At 44.2% G+C, this 25812-nt stretch overlaps 1 protein-coding gene across 1 annotated transcript; it reads right to left on the bottom strand.

Annotated features, from left to right (window-relative positions):
* Positions 1-3345: 3345 nt before the first annotated feature.
* LOC147431794 (uncharacterized) lies at positions 3346-24568 on the bottom strand. Its single transcript, XM_086494279.1, has 10 exons — positions 24478-24568; positions 24305-24360; positions 24151-24230; positions 6425-6594; positions 6237-6332; positions 6021-6157; positions 5847-5953; positions 5687-5774; positions 3804-3854; positions 3346-3657 (listed from the first exon to the last, which is right to left on the bottom strand). Exons 1-9 carry the CDS (start codon positions 24497-24499, stop codon positions 3807-3809), a joined length of 804 nt encoding a protein of 267 aa, XP_086350405.1. The 5' UTR covers positions 24500-24568; the 3' UTR covers positions 3346-3657; positions 3804-3806.
* Between the last annotated feature and the right edge of the window lie 1244 nt (positions 24569-25812).

The raw sequence follows: 25812 nt of genomic DNA, 5'->3' as shown, positions 1-25812 counted from the left end.
AAGGATGTATATGCTAGGCACTCGCAAAACAAAGAACAATTCACACAGCAAGGAGGTGGGGGGAGAAGAGAGAGAGAGAGAGAGAGAGAAATGAAATGTTATATTTACGTCTTCAAGAGGCCAAAGTGACCTATGAGACCAAAAGTTACAATTGGTGAATCTAATACAGTGTTTGAGTACAAAAAGTACAAAATCCTGAAAGACAGAAACTGAAACCAAATAGGTGGGGAGGGCTAATGGGGTGAGGGCTAATATAATGGGTTAGCTGATACAAATCTGAAACAAAGATGGATCAAATGAGATACAAATTAGCAGATGAGATCCCTCATCCATCGTTGCCGAATCTCATCAATATCCTCCATGGTCAATACTCTGATTGGTCGTCTCACATGTCGAGCTAGGATGGTCTAGATCCTCTGCTGCCACCTCCGTCAATGATGAGAGGCCCCCCGTGGTCGTGGGTGCCTAGATCTACCTAGTTCAATGGCTCGATCGATTCGTGTACCTATGGTGTGGGTGGATCTAAGATCTGCTGTGATGACTGCTCCTCTGGCTGTCCCCTGGTTGGTGTGAAAAAATCTGTGATCTATCTCTGAGGCTGGCTCACCCGTGAAGTCCTCAGCAAGCTCTCTCTATGTCTGCACAGCTCTAGTAGAAACAATCCAAGACATCTCTGATCTTCGTATCTCATGAATCTAGAAAATAATCCAAAACCCTCTCTGAACAGACAATGATAGTGGCCTCGTATCTCATAGTATACCGAGAAGTGACATGTGTAGTGCAGCTCTTTTGCCTCTGGCTCTAGGCGACATAAATGACATATCCTAGCCTCTGCTAGTACCCCTCGAAATCGGCCAGTCCCAATCTGAAGGTGAGGTGAGGATGTGCGTATCTGCCCAATAGCACATCGTATCCCATGAGATAAGTGTGTATCCATGTATGCAAGCCTAGTCACAAAATCGTCCTCCGTGAGTTGGAGAAAATGCTCTCTATAGAAATCCATCTTCGTACCCAACTCCTGTGTCCGCTGTATCCATTTGCTCTTGGTATCTAGCTGAATCAGATCCTGACGTATGAGTCTGGTGATCTTTGTCCGTGTGAGAGATAGGGAGGGTGCATCCAAGGAGTACTGGAACGAAGGCAATCTATCCATACTGAAACCATGTGACTCAACCATGATGTCATCTACCCATACCAACATGTTGTGTCACCCTGCAGTGGTAGCTGTCGAGATGACTCCAAGGCTAGCCGAGCATATCTGTCTCTAAGGAGGTCCCATACAATGTGTATAAAGGATATTGATCTAGTCATGCCTCGACCACAAGGGGTGGGGCGGCTAGCTCGGCTCGGATAATCTCATGCAGCACTGAGGCTTTAGCCCAAATCATCCTAGAAATCATAGAGACCAGAGGCCTCTCCATACATACTATGGTGGTCTACTGAGGGTCCCTCCGTAAAGCACAGCTGAAGCCACTAGAGTGTCAAAAAGCCAGAGCTTTGTTCGTCGTTCCTGAAACAATATCTGCAAACACATCCTCTCTAATCCTCCCAAGGCGGCATAAGCTCTCGTCAATCTAGTCTCTGCTGCTCTCCTCAAAGAAAACACCGGTCCACTAAAGACTACCCCAAGATAAGTGTATGCATTTGTGTACCCCACTGTCTCCTGACCATACGTGAATGTGGGTGCTCACCTCCTGACACACTGTGATGTGGTGTTGAACACCATAAGCTTGGTTTTCACAGAAAATCCACTATCATGAGCAAATGTGTGCAAAGCATCCAAATGGCTTTGCATCCCCTCTAGAGAGTCAGAAATCAACACTATATAATCAGCGTATAATAGCATAGGAATCCATGTCCCTGCTAGCTAGCACCCCTGTCTCCCTCTCATTCTACATAGTTGAAAACTCATCCACATACATCCCAAAAAGAGTCGGAGATAGGGGGCATCCCTACTTCACCCCAATAGTGGAGTGGACCATGTCAGACATACCCTCATTAGTGCGTACCCGCCCTACTATTGTCCTGTATAAAGCCAAGATCCCCCAAATCATCTCTATGGGCACACCAATGTCCTATAGTCGGCATATAAGTCTTGCTCTCAGCACTGTATCAAAAGCTTTGCGGAAATCCACAAAGCTACAGTAGATCCTCCTGCCATGGTGTCTATCCTCCTCAATCATAGCTCTAAGTGTCAGAATCTGGTCGAGTGCATGCCTTGATGCTCGTATGCCCTTTCTCTCTGCCCATTTACTCAGCTCCCTCTCAAGAATAGATGCATACAGCCTAGCCAATGTGTGACCAACAATGATGGTGCGATAATTTCCGGGAATCATGGGATCTCCTGATTTGAAAATAGGTACGATCGTGGACATACTCCAAGTCTCAGGAAAACCCTTATACATGGCTCGATTAAACATCATAGCAAGAAGCTCTGCAAGCATATCTCTAGCATGGATGAAGTGCTCTGCTACCAGACCGTCATGGTCATGTGCTCTCCCTGTCTTCATCTTGTCAATGGCTTTCCTTACCTTCTCAGCCGTAAAGAAAGTACATGTCTCAGGCACGTCTCCGGAGGGTCCTGCAAAGGTGGCTGCCCTGATGCTGTGTAGAGAGATGTGGCATATTTCCCCCATGTCTCTGTGGAGGTGATGGCTGGTCATGGTGAATGCTCATGGAGTTCTGGGGCATGCTCCCAGATCGTCTCCATATAGGCTGACTGTGGGGATATGCCTCTGATGCTGCATCATGGAGCAACTCTGTTAGTATCTGAGTGAGCTCATCTACTGGCCATCCTGGCTCCTGAGTGCATAGCTGCCTGTATATCTCATCCATGTACACGGAATCCGTCTCCCTCATGAAGGTATACTGAGTGAACCAGCAACCATGCCGAGTACACGTTATCACCAGAGGTCTGCCACAGGCTTGAATTGAATTTTTGAGAATACATGAGATCAAATTTTGAGTCTAAACAAGATCAATCCTATTTTAGAGAATACATGAGATCAAATTTTGAGTCTACACTTCACAAAGACCATAGGTCCCATAGGTCCTGCTTAAATAGTCACAAGTCTCCCATAGTCAGTCATTACCTGATTCCACGCTTCAATAACCTGCAGACTTTCATTTTCCCATAGTCAGTCATTACCTAATTCCACGCTTCAATAACCTGCAGACTTTCATCAATGTCCAACGATCAACCACCCAGTGCAGAACCAAAGGTTATCGGCAACAGGCAATCACGTCCTAAGCGCAAGGCTGAACGTTTCGGTATCAATCAGTGGGTAGCTCGAATGTAAGCAGAGGTGAAACCATCAACATATTATTTAATACTGCCAATCAAGATAACTAACAAGATATGCATATATATAAGAATTCATATATATTATCATTCCGTGCTCTCATAATGGCTATTCAAGTACAATGGTTATTGAATGTGCTCACATGGTTGAATGATACACTTCTGTCATCCTCAGTTGCATCTTCAGCAGCAGTTTCATGAATGTTTAATACAAAAATTATGAAACTTTGGCCACTCAGCACAATCTATCTTTCCTTGGGTCCTCCAATGATGAATAAATGAATTCAATCATACATACTGTACAAGAATGCATGTTCATTGCTTTCACTTGTCTCCAACCTACAACCATATCACTCCTGCACACAATGTGAAAACAGCCATAAATCCTTAGCAGCCCAAGGGAACCTCGCCAGTTGAAAACTTCAAATCTAGATATTATGCACTTCTTCAACCTCCTAAGAAATTTTGTGTAAAGCATGAGAAATCGGAATACAGCTCTTACCATCTAGATTGCAGCTTTGTAGCGCTGTGTTTCATACAGCTTCATGATATGCTGCATTAATAACAGTCACGTTACTCAACATTGTTGAACACCATTAAATCAGAATGAACAAGCAGACCTGAGACTATTTTCTTGCTTGTTCGGCTAGTCGCGAATTAGAAACAAGCTCTACATTCAATTAAATGGAAAGACAGAACAAAACCAACTGGTAATTCTCTTCGGGCAGAAAATAAACATTGGAGGAGCATTTAATCCACCCTCTGCTGTGATTCAGCCTAGAAAGGCCCATTTTCTGGCTGCCAAAGGTATCTAGAAAGTAATAGATGTTCTTGAAGGGCATATGCTTTGGGCTCAAAGGGCATATGATTTGGGTCATAATCATAGACTGCTATGGAAAAGAATTCAACAAATACTTCGGCCGTTTCAACCAATTCCTCCAATGAAAACATAAAAAAGGTATTTAGCAAGTAAATGATGTTCTAGAACCTCATGATTATAAAATGGCATTTTCTCTCACTCAAAGGGAATATGCTTTGGTTCATAATCATATACCACTATGGTGTAGAATTTGACAATACTTTTAACCTTTTCAGATGATTTCTCCAATAAAAACATAGAATAGGCTGAGAAATTGGTGCAATTTCATACCAAATTTAAGACTGCTGCAGACAAAAAAGGTCTAGATTCTGGCTGGTTTGGCATCGTACAGATTCTGCCATTACCTGGAAAAAGTATAGAATATGGGGCAGCAAAACTGCCCCTAGAGAAAACTTGAAAGAACATTCTTGCAGAGATGTTCTTCCATCGCGACCACTCCATTCTACAAGAATAGTTCAAGTATCTTATCACCATTGAAGGCAGCAATGGAGACCTCTCCATGTATCTTCTGGCTTTGTCTTGTTTCAAATGAGTTGATTTATCCAGTGTCCTCTTCTCTTTGACTTTGATTTTAATCTAGCAGCATCAACCAAACGCTCTGGATTTTGATTGCCTCCCTGTGCGACTGAAGCCTCGTGCCATTTTCTTTGCTTGGGTTAGATTCTGGCTCCTCTGGACCGTATGAAAACCAAGGAATGCTGCATTTTTTTAACATTCTTTTTTATGGTTGCACTTTCTTCCAAAGATCCTTGTACCAATCCCTATCTGACAGCCTTGTCGCTAAAGGGTTGGAAAGGCCTCAGTTTGATCTTTTTCTACAGTATTTCACTTGATGCCTGGAACGCTCCTTGAGTTCAGCAAGTAGAGCATTAAGCCATTGCTTTTGCACACAAAAGTGTGTGTGTGCGTAGGTAGGTCCGTGTGTACATAGGTGCTATCATAGGTATGTATGTAGAGATGCACAACCACGCGCACACACACAGATGTAGCTGTATCTGTTGTTTTCTTGTATGTATGTCGGTGCACATGTATACATCGAAATATTTATATCTGTGCCTGATAATGTACAAGCGCACACAAATACTGCCACTCGCACACACACAGATGTAGCTGTATCTGTTGTTTTCTTGTATGTATGTCGGTGCACATGTATACATGGAAATGTTTATATCTTTGCCTGATAATGTACAAGCACACACAAATACTGCCACTTAGGAAGCAGGTGCACGACTTCACGTAGACAGCATCATGACAATCTCAGCATTCCAAGCATTAGACTCCAAAAAATAAAACTACTGCTTCGTAGCAGAGAGCACAACTTTGAAGTGTTGACATAGAAAAGGAACTTTATATACGCCCAGTTGCTCTTAGTTGAGGACCTCTCTAATAAAAACTCGTTAAAAGAGTAGCTTAAAATTTTGCAAAGGTGCAGATATATCTTATGCCAAGAAACAAGGACCAGGAGTCGGAGTTAAGGGGCTACATTCTAAAAACTTGCAACTTACTTTTCCTGCTGGTGTTTCTCTCAGCTGTTGAATGTTTTCTGCCATCTCCTTCGGACACATCTCAATTGTTGGCAGACGAGCTCCATATCTGCAACAGCAAATCCATCTCACAGCTCCTAACAAACATGGAAAATAAAACCACACGAGGGCTAACACTTACCCTTTGGGCAACACTGCAGGACCAGCCAGTGATGCAAACGTTACGTCAGCGGCTGTCAATGTATCTCCACAAATAAAGGGGCGTCCATCAGCAAGGGCTTCATCCACCTGCCAATTCTTTCTTAGACTCCATGGCAGGCTCATGAGTTTGCCCATGTGAATCAGGGCATCCTACCTTCTCAAAAACTGATGTGATCTTGCTGAAAGATATCTCCTTAGCATTTTGCTTCCCACAACCCATAAGTTTGAAAATAGCATGTTGAAACACTGGCAACAGAAGGAACCCAGCCACCTTTTCAAGCCGGGGAGCCCCTACAATTACCAGCAGCAAGTGATCAGCATATGAAACACCACCTACATGAAATCCATCAACTGCCAAAATCACATTTACCTTGACTGAGCAAGGCATATATGCCTTTATGATATAGCACATGACAATAAGCCCACCGTCGCACATGCGGTCCTAAAACATCATCAAACAAATCCTCTGCATGAAAACAGCACAACAGAATGATCACGCAATGCTCCAAAGATGACATAGGAGGCCATAGAAAAAGCAAGCTGAAGTACTGTGCTCACCCCACTCACAAATGGCCTCTTTTCTGTCTGCTGGGTATAGCTTTAAGCTTTCCTCTCCAATCAAGGTGTCTGTGAACACCAGAATATCTGAAGAATCATGTAGTACACGTGTTTCTTCCCCATTCCCAGTGATAATAAGCTTTGGTAGGCTTGTTCCTCCACCCAATTTCCTATTTAACAGAAAAGTCCGGCAATTCATCAAAAATTGAAACAAGTTATCACCGAAATAGAGTCAAGTGATGAAGTACTGTCACAAGACGGGCACCACGTGCCAATAGAAAAGAACAGGCTGAACAGACTTTTAGCACTTTAATAACAACTGAACTGAGAGAGAGAAATGAAATGAAATGAAATGTTACATTAAAGTCTTCAAAAGGCCAAAGTGACCTATGAGACCAGAAAGTTACAATGTGGTGGATCTGATACAAAGTCAAACTAACAAGATGACAAAATGGCAAAATGACAAAATAAAATACTATGGAATCCTAGACTGCTGGGTGTGGACTAAGCAACTAAAACAGCTAGCTGGGATAGCTAGATCACAGGAGATCCAGCATCGGTCGCTGGCGGATCTCATCAATCTCCTCCATGGTCAGTAGTCTGACCGGCCGTCGTGCATGTCGAGCCAAAGTGACCCGGATCCTTTGATGCAGCCTCTGTCGATGCTGTGTAGTCCTCCGCAGTCGTGGGCGTCTGGATCTCCCCAGCTCAGTCGCTCGGTCGATTAGTATGCCTATGGTGTAAAGCGACGAGCTCTGCTGTGGTAGTAACTCCTCCGGGTGTCCAGTGGCAGCTCTAAAGAAGTCTGTGATCTGTCTCTGAGACTGGCTAGTCTTTCCTCTCATCAAGCTCTCTCTCTGTGTCTGCGCAGCTTGAGCGAAAACAAACCCAGGCATCTATGATCCTCGTACCGCATGACTCTAGAGAATGGTCCAAAGCCCTCTCTGACAACGCGCGACACGGAGTGGCGGAATTCCACCCCAGAGAGTATTGGCCCCAAACCTTGGCGCCCCTTTCAGTATTTCTTTATATTGCATCTAAAAGTACAAGCCGGTACTCCATCCTCTGCACCTTCGTCTAGAAGCATGCCAGAGAATGAGCCCATGGCCTCATATTTAAAGGCCCTAGGCCCAAAAGCTATTTACATGAAAAGCCTTCAAACTCAAAAGCATCTGGTCCAAAAGCAATGCCCAAAAGCTGCCAGCGTAAATCACGGAAACCCGTACAACTGCCACGTCAGCAATCAGCACAAAACACGAAAATCCGTACAGTGTGCCACGTCATCATGTCATCGCAAATTACGGAGATCCGTATAGTTGTTACCACGTCATCAGCTCCATGCAACGCTTTGTGTGTGTGTGGATCCTGCTTTATTTATATGCCTTTATGTCACTTGGGCCCCATCGGACGGGGTCCCATGAGTTGATAGGACTTCTTCTGTTGTTGCTTGTTCTTCTTAGGGTTTAGGCCCCTCGGCCGGGATCTGCAAGTTGGCTCCGTTCTTCAATGAATTGGCACGTCAGCAATTTGTGACAAGTACCAGAATTGATATATTACTATCGTAGCATGTCAGAAACACTATTCAAAATCTTGATAAGAGATAGGCAAAGGTTGATATGACCCTCAAATTTAAGAAATGAGATTGAGCAAAAAGGCATAGAATAACTAATGTCAAATCAGTGATATGCCAATTGTTCAAGGCTGATTCGGAGTTTTCTTGTAGTAGATCCGAGATCCAAGTGGCTGCCCTTGATCTAGAGGAGTTAGCTCACGGTCGCAAACTTGATCGTCATTCAATTCACCTTTTCGGCTACACGTTTGACAGCCAAAATGTCGCCAAGGGAGAGCACCACTTATGAGACTACTTGTTGTCACAAAGTGATGATGTGGCATGGCCGCCTGGGCGTACTCCGGACAGAGGGAGGTCCAAACCCTAGTGAATGATTCAGATAAAGTTATAACAACTTGCAGAACCAATTTCGAGAGGCCAAAAATGAAAGATCCAAATTTTATAAGTTGTTCCAACTTATAGGGTTCTATTTGATGGGGCCCTGAGGACACAAGTGATGAGCGCGCAGCGGTGTGTGCAAGTGAAAGAGCACGCGAGGAAGTGCAGTGTGTGTGCAGAGAGGGGAGGCGAAGGCCAACAGGAGAGGAAGCGCTAGCAGAAGAGAGAGGGCACGCTACACGTGAGATGAGGGGAAATGATAAGTGAGTTAATTTACTCACTTGTTCCCTTTATTAGAAGTATAGGACCAATTTATAAGTTAGTGGCCAAGTTCAATGTGAACTTGGCCAAAGGTTAGTACCTTTAAAATATACATTAAAAGGGGGCCATTTGGGCCTTTAACCAAACAACCTCCCACTTAAAGGCATAAATGGCGCCTTTAAGCTACATGACTCCCACCATCTCTATGCATAGATGATGTTGTGCTTTGGGTAAGCACTTAGTGAGAGCATCGGCTGGATTTTGTGATGTATGGACCTTAACCAATGTAATAAGGCCATCCTCAAGCACTTCTCTTATGAAGTGATACGGCACATCAATATGCTTTGTGTCTGGCACTCTGGCTATCACAACCAAGCATAGGTGCCTTGGCAGGCAAACCAAACTCACTGCATAGGCGTGCTAACCAAATAGCTTCTTTGGAAGCCTCAGTGGCTGAAATATATTCAGCCTCTGTCGTAGACAATGCAACAACCTTTTGCAATGTAGAACACCATGAAACAGCACCTCCCGCAAGAGTAAATACATAGCCACTTGTGGACTTCCGTGTATCCACATCACCAGCCATGTCAGAGTCACAAAATCCCTTCAACTCCAATTGGTCCTTTACCATAGCAGAGGCATTTGTTTTTAGTCCCTTTGAAGTACCTCATAATGGACTTCACTGCATCCCAAAGCAACCTGCCTAGATTAGCCATAAACCGGCTCACAACTCCCACTGCATGGGCGGCTATGTCAGGCCTAGTAGCAACCATAGCATACATAAGTGAACCACAAGCTGAAGCATAAGGCACACTTTGCATGTCATTGGCTTCTTCCTTTGACTTGGGACAATCATCCTTGGAGATCTTGACATATGGCTGTAAGGGCACACCAAGAGACTTTGCTTCAGCCATGTTATGTCACGTGACACATCCCAACCCTATGTGTCCGTGGACAAGCTACACCACAGCAGGGTTCAGTCAGTCCAGTCAGTTTAGATTAGCAGTGATCTGGCACTTTTGTGAGTCTATTCGTAGACCGTGCATGCCCAGTCACTTAGCATAGATGCATATCCTCCAGTTGCACACAACATGATCATCAATATTCCCTTCAGGATCCATCAGATTCAGTCAGGGGAATTTTCCAATGCATTTAGCCTATTTTTCTATTTTTGGTTATTTTCACTTATTAATTTTAAGTGACTTTCCAACAAAAGTAGGTAGGGCAATTTTGCTAAGTTAATATATAAGCAAACCCAAGTTAGCACTTTCTGGCAGAAGAGGCAATAGGAGCTTCCCGCTCAACAGGCAACTTCTCAGCACTACCCCCTCAGACCCCCCTGGCGTTTTTGCATCTACACTCCAGCCTGGCGTTTTCTTTCCACAGTTTTAGCCATCGCCATTGGAGTTCCCCCTTCTCGCGTTAGTACCCCCGCAGATCAGCCTCAGCCTTAGCGTTTTTGAAGATCATTAGCATATCAGCCTTCAGCAATTTGTGGCGTTTGTTCCCATTGCAGATCCTTGGTGGTTTTGCTCTCAAACCCCTTGCCTTCTCAGCGTTTTACTAACGCTAGGTAGCTGCTGCAGATCAGTCGTTTTCAGCCCTTCCAGACCAGCATTTTCAGCTATTGAGAACCTGCTGTCCAGCGTTTTTTCAGCCAAGATAATCAACCCAAAAATGCAGCCTAAAGAGCAGCAACATCAGCGTTTTCATTCTCAGCATGACCCCCGACATAGCCGATCATTTTCAGCCACCAATACAGCAGTAAAACAGCCAGTTTCAGCCCCGAAAACAGTCCACAAATTCAGCCAAAGAAGATCACAGATTCAGCCATCTAGTCGTCGTCGTCATCGGCATAATCCAAGTTGCATCAGTCCATTGCATTCGCATTGTACACCTTTGTGCAATCAAAGTAGACCACTCTCGCCGACGAGAGTGGGGCCTTCGGAGGAGGGTTTTACAACCTCTCGGTGTCGTATCTCTTCTCTCTCCTTCTCTCAGTCTCATTCACTTGCACGCACAATATCCACTCACTTTGTTCGTGACCACAGCACTCTACAAGACAGAAGGGTCTCTCTTTCCCTAAGAACTAAAAGAAACCTTGAGCAATAAAGATCACTAATCTTGAGAAAATACAACATTCATTCCGCTGCACCTAATATTGGTATCAGAGCTTTGGAAGTGTTCTGCATTACTCAAGGGAAGAACCGCAAGATTTATTTTTTTTTGCTTGTTGCGGTCGCACGAACCCAAGTTCGCTTGGGCGTGGCGATTCCTAATCGTGTTTTGTTGAAGAGTGACAGGAATCCCAAGAAAGAAGGGCTTGTCCAGCCTCCCCTTGTGTCTCTTTTCACTCATTGAGAGCGGACCGCGCACTTAGCGGCCGGCCAATCGACGTGAGGTGGGAAAAATCAACCTTGGTGTGACCGCAAGGCCGCCAAGGGGTGCGCCCGCAGAAAAGAGTAGAACTCGAGTGAAGAGAAGATCCTCTCAACGCGATTTGCAAGCGAAAGAAAACCTCAAGAACCTCAAGAACCCAAGAACCCAAGACCCTCAAGACTCAAGAACCTCAAGAACCCAAGATTCCCATGAATCAAGGACCTCAAGAATCTCAAGACCCTCAAGAACCCAAGTTCCTCGCGAGCCTAAGACCCCAGATCATAGTGCATGGTCGTCACCCGAAGCGGAATGGATACTTCGCATACAGGTGATGAGCATGAGAGAGGCGACGAAGACTCATCCCCGCCCGGAGATGATTTCTTCAACCCTCCCCCTTCGCCATCTACGCCACCAAGTGCACCAGACCCTATGGAGGCAATGATGAAGCAGATGATGGCCATGATGGATAGACAGGAAGACAAGCGCCTTGCTTTAGAACGCGAGCGCGACGCAAGAAAAGAAAGAAAAGAACTAAGGAAGGAGGAAGCGGCAACAAGAAACGCGGCATTGGAGGCCGATCGTGCCGCTCATAGATTGGCTTTGGAGACCGAGCGTGAACCTCGACGAGAGCTACGCACTCAAGAATTGATTGCCCAAGTCCTAGCCTCGAAGACCGAACCACCCAAAGATCGTGGGAGATCATCAAGTGGCACAAGCCACGATGCGGATTCCAACCATCCAGTCACAGAAAAGTTGACTTTCAGTAAGTATGACGGTAAGGTTGATGCTACTGTTATTCATTCTTAGTTGCATCAATTTAATGCTTATTTTGCGACAACTAAGAAAACAGGCAATAGCAAAGTTTTGAAGATAGCTATGTGCCTTGCCGGTGATGCCATTAATTGGTACCAGGCATGGCAAGAGGCACAGCTAGCCGCGCACCTAGAGGCAGCCGACGATTTCACGCCCCTTTTTTTTAGTTGGGTTGATTTCCAAGACAAGCTCAAGGCGCGGTTTATGCCACCTCAGTACCTTGCACGATTGAAGGACGATTGGTGAGCTCTCAAGCAAAACGGTATGCCGGTTATGTCTTTTCTAATCGTGTTTTGCAACTCGGCACTCAATTACACAAATCGGATGCAAAGCAAAAGGAGGCATTTCTTTACGAATTGGACGAGTATATCGAGTATGATGTCGAGGTACTCGATCCAATCGATCTCAACAAAGCGGTAGCAATTGCTCTCGCCCACGAGATGAAGCACAACAAAGGAAAGCCTAAGGAGAACAAGACTTCCACAAGTACCTCGTAGACTTCTCAGAACCCTCAGAACGGTAAGAACGGTAAGAATGGTAAGAATGATAACTCTTCTAACCAATCTACCAACAGTATTTCCTCAAAGAATTCTTCGAATGAATCTAAGGGTAAGGCTAACACAACTGCTAAACCTAAGCTTACTCCAGATGAAAAGGTAGCACAAGGTTACATCACTTCGAAAGAACAAAGCACTTATTCTAAGGAAGGTCGTTGTTTTCATTGTCACATTAAGGGTCACATAAAAAGAACATGTCCTAAGCTTGAATCGAATGAATCTAAAGAACCCACAGCACCCACTACATATGTCAATGCAATGAATGATAACACGGTTATGCCCAGAGTTTCTCAAGACCCTCCCATTGATGATTCTCTCATTAAATGTTATGGTCGTACGTCGGGGCACCGTTTTGTCATATTGTTTGACCCAAGTAGTATGCATGATGTGATCAGTTCCTCTCTTGTTGAGAGAGCCCGCCTCGAAGTTAGTCCGAGAGCTCCTATCGAGGTCTTTGGCTTTCGTCCCGGTATGGATGCTCTCATCACGGAGGAGTGCCTTGATGTGTTGTTTGCAATTCAACAGACTGCCTTCACTAGAAGATTTGTTGTTTCTCCTCTCTCAGGATGTGATATGATTTTGGGTATTCGATGGTTTCGTGATAATGACGCTCTCATGAAATTTGCGGCTAACACTATAACTATCAATGCCGATAGTGATTCTCCTATTGTCTTTCATGGAGAGGATATTGCTCTCGAGCCTTGGTCCAAAGAGCCATCACAAGAAGTATTATGTGTTCGCATGATTGATACACACGCATTGTTCGAGTGTTTCATTCGTGAAGGTTTCCTGTATTTTAGTCAGCATCGTTATGTGATCCCTTTTCCTAGGCATGACATATTGTATGTTGAGCACGTTTCTCTCATGGATGAGCACGAATGTATGCGGATTGTTCATGAAAAGCTGAAAAGTTTGTATGTAAGAAAGTCACATTCCATGTCTCTTCCTTGGCATGGCACAGTTTCCAAACGAGCACATGATAGTATGAGCACCAAGCATGGGCATTTCCATTGTGATTTGCCACAGTTGATTGATTTCGATCAAACAGAAAAGATTCGATCTCATTGTTTGCATGTGTTTGATAAACGGGTTGTCACTCCGTCTCTATGTTCATCTACATTGCATACACAGTCTTTAGCGAAGACAAGATTTTTTTCCTTCACTTTACATGAAATGGGTATGTTCATGGTTTTGTGTTGGAGATGGTTTCAGGAATTTTCAGCCATGGAGATTCGTGAAGACGAAAGAAGCAGGTCTCTAGACGAAGTTGAAGCATCGAAGGAGCCACTGAAGACTTTGTGCGCTTTCGGCGCGGCCCAAAGAAGCAAGCGTTGCAGAACCTTTATAAACTTCAAGTACCGCTCGATCCACACATCAGAGTGGGCCGGCGAAGAGTCCCTTCCAGGATTCCAGATGCTATTGGCGATCTCCCTCGATGCCATACACTTCGGTACCAGTACCTCACTTTGAAAAGGAGGAGATGTCACGTGACACATCCCAACCCTATGTGTCCGTGGACAAGCTACACCACAGCAGGGTTCAGTCAGTCCAGTCAATTAGATTAGTAGTGATCTGGCACTTTTGTGAGTCTATTCGTAGACCGAGCATGCCCAGTCACTTAGCATAGATGCATATCCTCCGGTTGCACACAACATGATCATCAATATTCCCTTCAGGATCCATCAGATTCAGTCAGGGGAATTTTCCAGTGCATTTAGCCTATTTTCCTATTTTTGGTTATTTTCACTTATTAATTTTAAGTGACTTTCCAACAAAAGTAGGTAGGGCAATTTTGCTAAGTTAATATATAAGCAAACCCAAGTAGCACTTTCTCGCAAAAGAGGCAGCGGGAGCTTCCCGCTCAACAGGCAACTTCCAGACCAGCGTTTTCAGCTATTGAGAACCTGCTGTCCAACGTTTTTTCAGCCAGGATAATCAACCCAAAAACTCAGCCTAAAGAGCAGCAACATCAGCGTTTTCATTCTCAGCATGACCCCCGACATAGCCGATCATTTTCAGCCACCAATACAGCAGTAAAACAGCCAGTTTCAGCCCCGAAAACAGTCCACAAATTCAGCCAAAGAAGATCACAGATTCAGCCATCGAGTCGTCGTCGTCATCACCGTCGTCGTCATCGGCATAGTCCAAGTTGCATCAGTCCATTGCATTCGCATTGTACACCTTTGTGCAATCAAAGTAGACCACTCTCGCCGACGAGAGTGGGGCCTTCGGAGGAGGGTTTTACAACCTCTCGGTGTCGTATCTCTTCTCTCTCCTTCTCTCAGTCTCATTCACTTGCACACAATATCCACTCACTTTGTTCGTGACCACAGCACTATACAAGACAGAAGGCTCTCTCCTTCCCTAAGAACTAGAAGGAACCTTGAGCAATAAAGATCACTAATCTTGAGAAAATACAACATTCATTCCGCTGCACCTAACATGTTAAATCTGTCCAGCACCTTTTCAATGTACTTTTCTTGTGACAAATACAATAGGCGCTGGTCTCTTTGCCGTGTAACACGCACTCCAAGTATATGTTCAGCTGCCCCAAGATCTTTCATTGAAAATGTAGATTTCAGCTTCCCTTTAAGAGCATCAACAATGCTTCTTTTCTTTGCAAGCTATCAACATATCGTCTACATAGAGCACAAGAATGATAGGGCTGCCATCCTCATCACGTTTGGTATACAAACAATGGTCTGCATGGCTTCTTTTATAACCATGTTTAAGCATGAAGCGATCAAACTTCTTGTATCACTGTCTACATGATAGTTTCAGCCCATACAAGCTTCTTTTGAGCATACATACCAAATGTTCCTTGCCAGGGATGACAAAACCCTCGGGTTGCTTCATGTAAAGCTCTTCTTCCACATCACCATGCAAGAAAGCGGTATCTACATCCATTTGGTCCATTTCCAAATCAAGAGCAGCCACTATGGCAAACAGTACACGCAAAGTGGTCATCTTCACAACAGGAGAGAACACCTCCTGAAAGTCTATGCCCTTGGTTTGAACATATCCCTTTGCCACAAGCCTTGCCTTATACTTGGGTTTTGCATCAACAGTTTTGATTTTAAACACCCATTTGTTAGGAATAGCCTTCCTTCCTTTGGGCAATCCAACCAAATCTCAAGTATGATTAGCATGCAAAGCTTTAATCTCTTCCTGCATAGCAAGCTCCCACTTGTCGCTGTGCTCACATGTCTTTGCCTCTTTATACGTAAGAGGCTCTCCCTCATCTGTCAACATAATGTAATGCAAAGAGTGGTCATATCGACTCACAGGCCGTCTTTGACGAGTAGACCGCCTCACCCAATGATCCACATTATCCAGCAATGGGTTTACATCAAGTGGCACGACAAAATCATCAACAATGGGCTGCTGTATATCATTTTCAGCACCATTTTCAGCATTGTTTCTTGGCTGCAAATGCCCTTCAGGAGCCTCAATTTGCTGTCCAACATCATCTGGCTCAAACACCACTGGATCATTTACATTTTCAATCATTTGTGGTGCATGCTGAGGGTCAAAAATAGGCCTAACAGGTGGCTGGTCATGCTGAAATTTCACCCTTTTATGGTCATGCTTTGAGGCACAATTGTTTTGAAGCAGCCTTGCCTCATTAAAAACAACATCCCGGCTGCGTACAACCCTTTTGAGCTGAGGTAACCAAATCCTATAACCCATTTCGCCTTCTTCACCATATCCCATGAAGAGGCCTTTAATGGACTTCGCATCTAGTTTACTCCTCAACTCAGGTCTAACATGCACAAAAGCTTCGCAACCAAAAATGCGTAAGTGATCATATGAAGCAAGCTTGCCAGACCAAACCTCTTCAGGGATGTCACCTTTTAAAGACATGTGAGGATCGATTGCATACATGCACTACAGTTTTCAAAGCTTCTCCCCAAAATCCATGAGAGAGATTAGCTGTGGACAGCATGCATCTCACCCTCTCACAAAGTGTCCTATTGAATCTTTCAGCCACACCATTAGAAGAGGGGCTGTATGGCACAATAAGCTCCCTCTTAATGCCCAAATTTTCACAAAACTTGTTAAATTCAATACTTGTGTACTCCCCCCCATTGTCTGTACGCAAGCATTTTAGCTTTCTACTTGTTTGGGTGGTCACAAATGCATGAAATCTCTTAAACGCAACAAAGGCTTCATCCTTAGACTTAAGCAAATAAACCCAAATTTTCCTAGAATGATCATCAACAAAGGAGACAAAATAACATGCACCTCCCATAGACTTAGCAGACATGCTACATACATCACAATGTACAAGATCAAGCACACAAGATTTACGAGATACACCAGAGTAATAAGAACGCTTTACTTGCTTGCCATATTGACATTCATTACAAAAATCAAGCTTTGTGCCTTTAGCATCAAGCTTGTTCAAAGTACAAAGCTTAGAAAGACCCTTTTGGCTCATATGGCCAAGCCTCTTATGCCACAACTCCATATGAGAGTTAATTTCAGCCAATGCAATAAACTTGTCCAACACTGCCTTTCCATGCATGCAGTAAAGTGTCCCTTTCTTTATGCCCTTTACAATCAGCCTTGAGCCTTTGGTCATTTTCCATGATCCTCTCTTAAACAAGATACTGTAACCATGCATATCCATCTGACCAACAGAAAGCAAACTCTTCTTGATTCCCAACACATATCTAACATCATGCAAGACAAGCTCATTCGTGCCATCTATGGAGAGATGCACAGTACCAATACCCTCAATGGAACATGCATGATTGTTTCCAAGGTATACATGGCCACGCTTGCCTGCATCAAAAGTAGAGAAATACTCCTTGATACGAGTCACATGAAATAAAGCACCGGAATCAACAATCCAAGTCTGGGACAATGCATCATTGACAGTGAACAAAGCATCAATAAGGTCACTCTTGGTGATCTGCATGTCCTGTGAATGAACATTTAGAGAGGCATAAGGTCATAAGCATCATCATCTGACAAAGTGGCACACAAGATGTCCTCTACATCTGACAGCTCCTCAATCACGACACTAGAAACCACATTGGCCTTCTCTTTGTCGTTTGAGCTATCCTATGCATCTGTCTTGACTTCCTTCTTCTCTTTCTTTTTGTCTCCGCCATTCTTTTTCCTTTCTAACTCAGCTTTATAGTACCTGCAATCGGGTTTCTTGTGACCTTTCCTACCACATTGATAGCAAGTCACATCACCCTTGCCTTTGCTTGCATTTCCCCTTTCTTTACTCTTACTCTTACTCCTTTGTGCATAAGCATTCTTCTTTTCTGTTCTGCCCCTAACCATGTTGGCAGAGCTGCCTCCCTCTCCACTTGCTTTCCTCCTGATTTCTTCATTCAAGATAGAACCCCTAACACCATCAAAGGTCAAATTGGGGTTATTGGACAACTAAACCACCAAAGTTTCCCATGACTCAGATAAGGTCATAAGCAAGAAGATAGCTTTCAGCTTATCATCAAAAGGGGCAAGCCAGAAACTGCGACAAAGTACCTGCGAACAATGACAAGTGCTCTGCCGCGCCCTTGGACTCATCTAGTTACATGCCAACAAGTTTTCGCATCAAGTGCACCTGGTTGACAGGCGTTGTATTTTCATACATTCCCTTCAACTTCTCCCACACATCAAAAGCAGTTGTGAGGCCTTTCACATCAATGACGGTCTCATCGGTCATGGCCATTTTAATGTATGTAACGGCCTTCCTGTTCATGCGAACCCATGCTTCATCCGTCATGTTCTGTGGCTTTACCTGTTCAAGTGCCCCTTCGCAATCCTTAAGAAATAGGATTCCCTGAATCCTATCTTTCCAAAGATCAAAACCTGCTCCATCGAACCTCCTAATCTCGAAGAGGTTCTTCACATCCGAAGACGAAATAAGAGGGATAATACGCTGAATTTTTTGGCAAAATGCGCAAAAAACGGAGTATAGCCTCACAGAGATGTGCACTACAACTCCAAATGGTCACAGGAGCAATTTGAGGCAAAATAGGTCGATTTGGGCACAAAATTCAATTTCTGAAATTTATGCGCAGGAAATTTCAGCGAGCAAATTTGTGCTCGAAAACAACAAATTTAGTTGTTTTTACCCTCAAAAGACATACATAAGGCTAATACACGGCCTTTAGAAGCATGTAAGCGCAAAAGCCCCAATTTGTAGCATCAAAATTGCATGAAATTGAGCCACAAATGGTCATACATCGACAAAATTTGTCAAATGTGCGTAGATTGCATCAATTTGCACTTTCCCCAATGTAATCCCACCATAAAAACACTTGCAAAAACCTGCGTAAATCTGAAATTTGCTTAAAACACCTGTCTTAAGGCTTGTTTTTCGGCAATTTTAGGGTTTTTGGGTAGCGGGGACTTAGCAAAAGTATTCCCACACCTTAATACATCATTTGCAAAACCTGTATTTTGCTGTCATAACCTGTAATTTTCTGTTTTTGACCTAATTTCAGCCTGTTTTTGGTCAATTTGGGTTGCCAGGAGCTCTCTAGTGTCCGGGGACAGACGAAATTGCAAAATCTCGCGTGAAAGTTGACCTTCTTGGCTGAAATTCAGTGTTTGCAGGTTTGAGGGCAAACCCTAATCGGGCTCTGATACTAGTTGATGAGCGCGCGGCGGTGTGTGCAAGTGAAAGAGCACGCGAGGAAGTGCAGTGTGTGTGCAGAGAGGGGAGACGAAGGCCAACAGGAGAGGAAGCGCTAGCAGAAGAGAGAGGGCACGCTACACGTGAGATGAGGGGAAATGATAAGTGAGTTAATTTACTCACTTATTCCCTTTATTAAAAGTATAGGACCAATTTATAAGTTAGTGGCCAAGTTCAATGTGAACTTGACCAAAGGTTAGTACCTTTAAAATATACATTAAAAGGGGGCCATTTGGGCCTTTAACCCAACAACAAGAACCTTAAAATAAAGCAAGGACCTCAATTCTACGTTAAACACTGATGTGGCACTGCTATAGGGACATTCCGCGATTCGTGATGGCTGCTGACATGGCACTTGTACGGATTTCTACGATTTGCGCTAGCAGCTTTTGGCGCTAGGCATTGGGACCAGATGCTTTTAGACTTAAAGCTTTTCATGTAACTGCTTTTGGAAGGCCGAGGCGCGGCAAAGACGAGGACCCTCGGACATTGTACTTTGTGAAGCATCAATAATAAAGAAATACGGAAAGGGGCGCCAGTCTTCGAGGCCAATCTCCTGGGCGCGGAACTTCGTCGTGCCGTGTTGTCTCTCTCTCTCAGTTTTGTCCAGTTTGTTGAGTTGTTTTCAGTTTCTGTCACGTGTGTTGCATTAGATTCTTGGCTTGGGGAGCCCAAGTCTATTACAGTGGTATCAGAGCTCAGACGATTTTTCCTTCTACGGAGAATCCGATCCCTTTATTTGCAACACATGGATTCAGTTGACGAATCCCGCCAAGAGGAAACTGTTGCACCTGACCACTCAGGGTCAGAGGAAAACACTGAAGATTCGAACGGGTGTCGGCCACTTTTCATAGATTCGGAAGGAGAGTACGGGCCACCTCCGCCCACGGAGTATGAACTAATGGAGATGCAGCCTCAACAGCAAGTTGATGCCTGTGCCCATCGGAAGGTCCAGTATTCAAAAGATCCTCAGTATGTGAAATTTTTGATCAAGCACCCAATCGAATATCGGCAACACCTACTCAGAGGGTGTATTCTGAGGATGAATTCGAGGAAGCAATAGAAAGGCAAGTCAGTCGACTCGTGAAGACCAAGAAGCAGCCGAGCAGACAGAATCAAGCGACAGACTATCCTGGCTACTTGGGTTGGAAATCTTTTGAGAATGCATGAAAGATACAGAAGCGTGTGCGCTTTGAGGGTGTTTCCAGTTCATCCTCATCCTCTTCTAATAGCTCAGACAGTTCTTCCTCCTCCGACTCTAGTGACAAGGACAGAAAGAGCAGGAAGAGGAGAACGACTAGGGACATAGCAAAGGCAAGGCAAGAAGAAGGCAAAGAATAGCAGATCCCATGAGCAAATCCTCAAGAAAATCATACTGATCTGTTTATGAGCTTCTTGAGAAGGGTCTTATCCAGCCTAGTACTTCACCTTATCGTTCGCCTGTGTTACTAGTTCAAAAGAAAAATGGATCTTGGAGAATGTGCATTGACTACAGAGCTCTAAACAAAATCACCATCAAGAACAGATTTCCTATTCCTAGAATCGATGATATACTAGACAGACTTCAGGGTTCTACTTGCTTTACTATAATTCGTTTGAAGAGTGGTTATCATCAGGTCCGAAATGCTCCTGGGGGTGTCTACAAGATAACTTCTAGGACGTCTTTTGGTTTCTATGAGTATTTAGTGATGCCTTTTGATCTCATAAATGCTCTTGCTACATTCAACCGCATGATGGACAAGATTTTTAGAGACTATAGATCATTTATGGGCACCTTTTTTCGATGACAACATCATTTTCTCCAAGAGTGAGGCAAAGCACAGACACCATGTGTTACACGTTTTCCAGGCTCTACCACAACATCAATTGGTAGTAAATGGGAAAAATGTCACGATTGTGACTATGTTGCAGTCACACCCCTTCGCTCTACGAGTGCGACTCTTCACCCAATGGTTGCAGCTCTTCGCCGAAAGGATGTGTCTTTACGTCTAAAGTCATGTCTCTTCACTAGGAAAAGTGTTTTTTCATTTGTGTCTCTTCATCTCCTATATAAGGAGCCTATTGTACTCACTTTCAAGCAATCATTCAATCAATCAAACACAGAGTCTTCTGAGTCTTGTTTCTGAGTTCACTTTAAGTTTCTTAAGTCTTAATCACGAGTTTAAATACTTAATTAAGGATTAGCACCTAGAATCCTTAATAAAAAGAGTAAGTTTTTCTTGCCAAAGATACACTTTTGGGACACATAGTCTCAGTAGAAGATGTAAAGATGGACCCGGCCAAGGTTGAGGCCATTCGTGACTGCCAGATTTGAAAAATGTACATGAAGTTCGAAGCTATTTGGTTTTTGTCGTAAGGTGCAGCGAAAGTGAATGTTGCACTTTGCTCAAGATGAGTGCTCCGAACTGTGCTCAAGGTTCCTTTTACTTAGGGAAGGAAGAGCCTTCCGTTCCTTTAGCGAGAGAGTGCAATGGACACAAATAAAGTGGATAAACACTGTGAATGAAGGTGCTGAGACTGAGAGATAGAGAGAGAATAATACAACATCAGAATGTTGTCAAAACCCTCCTCCGAAGGCCCCACTCTCTATGGCGAGAGCGGTCTACTATTGATTGCACAAATCTCTACAATGCTTGGACTTGCTGACGATGTCGACGACAATGAGGATGACGACGAGACGGGCTGAAATCTGCAAATCTTTATCTGCTAAATTCTAACTCTCTGACGGTGACGATGTCGATGATGACGGTACGACGACGACGCGCTGAAAACGCAGATGCTGAAATCTGCGTTTTCCGGGCTGAAACTGTAAACTTCCATGGATCTTACCGTGCAGCGAGGATCTGTTGCAGGAAGGTGAGATCTGCGAGGTTCGGGACTTCTTTTGCAATGTCTGACTGCTACAAACTGAAAACGCTGGTTCCTCTTGTGTTTCTGTCACGAAGATCTGCAAAAACGCTAGGTCTCTGGCTGACCCAAAACGCTAGGCTGATTTGGGGTTCTGCGGTGGAAATCTGCTAACGCTAGGGCTGATCTATATTCTGCTGCAAAAACACTAAGGGTCCTGCTGTCTTGCGGTAGCCGAGGCTGATCTGCTGAACAAAAAAGCCAGGCTGATCTTGATCAAAAAACGCTAGGTGTTGCAGTTTGCAAACGCTAGGTCTTTTGATGGGGTTCTGCTGAGAAGTTGCCTGTTGAACCTTGGTTCCTGTTGCCTCTTCTGCCAGAAAGTGCTAGCGCTGAATTTCCATATATACAAACTTAGCAAAATTGCCCTACCTAGTTTCCAACAAAAGTCACTTAATAAATAAGTGAAAAATGTCAAAAATAGGGAAAATAGGTCTATGCACTGTAAAAATGCTCCTGATGGCATCTGATGATCATGCTGTGTGCAACCAGGGGAAAGCATAGCAATGAACTTTATTTTTTATCTACTCAAAACTCAAAGTGGGCATGATGGCATTTGGACAGTCATCGACAGATTCAATAGACAGGCTCACTTCATTCCAATAAAGAAGACAATTAAGCCCGACCATTTGGCGAAAGTGTTTCTCTCGCAGGATTTTCGATTACATGGTATGCCTGAGTCTATTGTTTCACACAGAGATCCCCCATTTACAAGTTTGTTTTGGAGGTCAATTTGGGAGAACATTGGCATGCGGTTTGCAGTTCTCATCCTCATTCCACCCTCAGACTGACGGGCGATCTGAGATAGCCAATTCAGTGGTTTTGGACTTATTGAAGTCTTTTATTTCAAATTAGAAGGCTCAATGGAAAAAGTATTTACCCTTGGTGGAGTTTGCCTACAACAACACAATTCATACGTCTACAGGGAAGGCACCATTTGAGATTATCGAGGGTATTAAGAAGGTTCCTCCTTTTCTAGGCACTAAGGATAAGATTTTTGAAGCAAATCAATACACTCGGGATCTGGACGCTACTTTTGCTAAGGTGCACGAGGCTCTTGAGAGGTCTCAAGCACGGCATAAGAAGGAAGCAGACAACGATGTGACTTGCAACTAAAGGCGAATAATTGGGTGCTTTTACGGTTTGAGAAGGCACGCTTACGAAAACGAAAGGGTAAGGAGCGACTTTTTCCAAAGCTAAGTATACGATACTATGGCCCTTTCTAGATTTAACAAAAGATCAATGATGTATCCTTCAAATTGACGTTGCCACCAATACTTGGAAGATTCACAATGCATTTTCATGTGAGTTTATTGAAACCTTTCAAAGGTGAGGTGTCAGTGGACAGGGCACATGAGGAGCAACCTGAAGTGGAAGAAACTGAGGAGATTCTTATTCCAGAACGGATACTAGCTCACAAGGACAAGAAAGTGAAAGGTAAAGTGATAGGCCAGTATTTAGTCAAGTTTAAGAACTATCCGGCATTGGATGCGAAACGGCCGGAGGAGGACGACCTAGCAGATACTCCTCAAATTTTGGAACTTTACCTTGAGGCTTTTGGTCTAGTTTCAACTATTCCAAGAGTTCCCAATGATCAGCGGCTTGAATCTGGTGTAACCAGGACTGCCCAAGAGGGGGGTTACTCCGCTCCTTTATCACAGATTATTACCCAGATGGAATAAAGTCACTGATTTCTTTTGTGATTTCAGGGATACTGACACAAGGATACTAATAAGCTGACAGTGTCTGTTGGATGACTTTATGAAAAGAAGTACTTTGAAATAGGAATTCCTAAAATGAATTTGTTATATGTGCTCTCTCATGTGTGCATTGTTGGACTGCATGTTTGAGAGACGAAATTCTTGCAGCATTTCCATGTTGTTCACCTGAGAGGTGATGTGGATATGATCAAGAGTTGATGACTCAATATCATGCCTACTCAACTAGTGGCACACGGCATAAAGCTCGGACCCACACCCATTATTGAAGACCTTGAACCTGTAAAGATGTAAACTGCACACACTACTTGCCAAGTTTTCCACCATGAAATGACTCCATGCATCTGCTGCCGTTGATAAAGTATGCAGTGATCAAAGGTTTTCAAAACACACCAAACAACACTGAGTCTATTTTACATGCCGTTGATTCAAAAACGAAAAATTAAGGATAAGAAGGATGCAAAGAGTAGAGATAGGCTACTCACTTGACGCGGGGCACATGGAAACCCGGGTAATGTCTCTCTTCTGAGAAAGAGGAAACACATCTCTGCAATGCCCATCTCGCCTGTGGTTAATGCAAGCTAATTAGCTCTCTCTCTCTCTCTCTCTCTCTCTCTCTCTCTCTCTCTACCTGCCTACCTTTTCGCAGTAGTGAGACGGACCCAGAGAAATGAGCTGGAACTCGGGCATTGCAGCTAAAGCACACACAAAGAATGCTAAGGTAGTTGCTAAGCACAAGGAGTGGACGAACACTCACTCGTTTGTGCAGAGCAAACGAGAATGTGAAGGCAGCTTGAAGGACGTAGAAGTACCCGAAAAGCTGGATGAGGTCATCCGCTACGTAGTGCCGAGTCGTGCTATCTCTGTCTCTTGCGTTCACGGGGGCCTTCCCACCATATTGGCACAAACCAGCGCATAGCTGCATTAAATAAATTATTAGTTATTAATAATAATAACAAGAGGGAAAAAAGTGATAAAATCACAAGGCCTACCGAGATGAGATGAACATAAATAGGTTGACCTGAGAAAAGCTCAAGTTGCTACTACAATTTCAAATGTTCACTCCCAAAAAATAGGCTAGAAGTGAGTACTGGTAGGCATTTGCAATGTATCATCATTGTGAACAATAAACCAACGTACATTTTTAGTGCAAAATTGATGTAGCTACAATAACTCTCTCTCTCTCTCCCTCCCCCATTCTTCCACTGCAATCCAAGTGTGCTTTGGAGTCTCGAAATCTATTCTCTCTTGAACGGGGTCAGTCTCAAATTAAGGGCAGCCTGATATTGTTAATCTGTAGAGTCGGATCTTGGCTTCCCACTTCCACGCTAAACTAGGTCAAGCATAAAACATGAACCCACGTCTCTATAGGCAATACTAACCAGATTGCATGCATGCTCGCACAAACGAAGGGGACAACGGTGGCCTCCATTACAAACAAGAAATGTGGCCCCTTTATCGTCTGCAACCACAAGTTAAGAACGAAGCGCGACTAGAACACCCACAGCCGCACAAAGCAAGAAGCACCCCTTTGTCATCTGCAATGACGAGTGGAGAGTGAGCTGAAAGCGTGACAAGAACAACCACAACCGATTCCCACCAAGCAAGGAGCACCCCATAGTATAAGTGCCAATAGCAGCTACTCTATGTCTCTGTGGAGCCATAGCTAGGTGCAAGGTGGGCATACCTATGCAACGTGCTTGAAGCACAGATCTCCACATACTCTCAGATGAGCCTTGCCCTACACTGTCACCTGACCTTTAAGAAGGTAACACATCTTCCTATCGGAATAAATTTTCTAGGAGGGAAGCCCTCCAAACCAGCAAGCCCATGCCAGGTGCGGGCTCGTCAAAGGGCTTGTGACCAGACACACTGCGAGTCATGAAGGGTCTCTCTCTCTCTCTCTCTCTCTCTCTCTCTCTCTCTCTCTCTCTCTCTCTCTCTCTCTCTCTCTCTCTCTCTCTCTCTCTCTCTCTCTCTCTCTCTCCACATAGTACTGAACCCACGTTGTAGGCTACTTTCTCCCGTTATGTGACCCCTGAGAGATTGAGGAGGTGCACCTCCTCATCTTCTTGACATTGCGGCCCCCCTTGCTTGGTGATGCCCTCATGCAGCGCTATGAGGTCACCCTCTCTACCTGCCCGACA

The sequence above is a fragment of the Adiantum capillus-veneris genome, chromosome 21, assembly GCF_014529385.1.
Source record: "Adiantum capillus-veneris isolate H3 chromosome 21, ASM1452938v2, whole genome shotgun sequence".
NCBI lineage: Eukaryota > Viridiplantae > Streptophyta > Polypodiopsida > Polypodiales > Pteridaceae > Adiantum > Adiantum capillus-veneris.
This window is presented reverse-complemented; position numbering and strand designations above follow the sequence as displayed.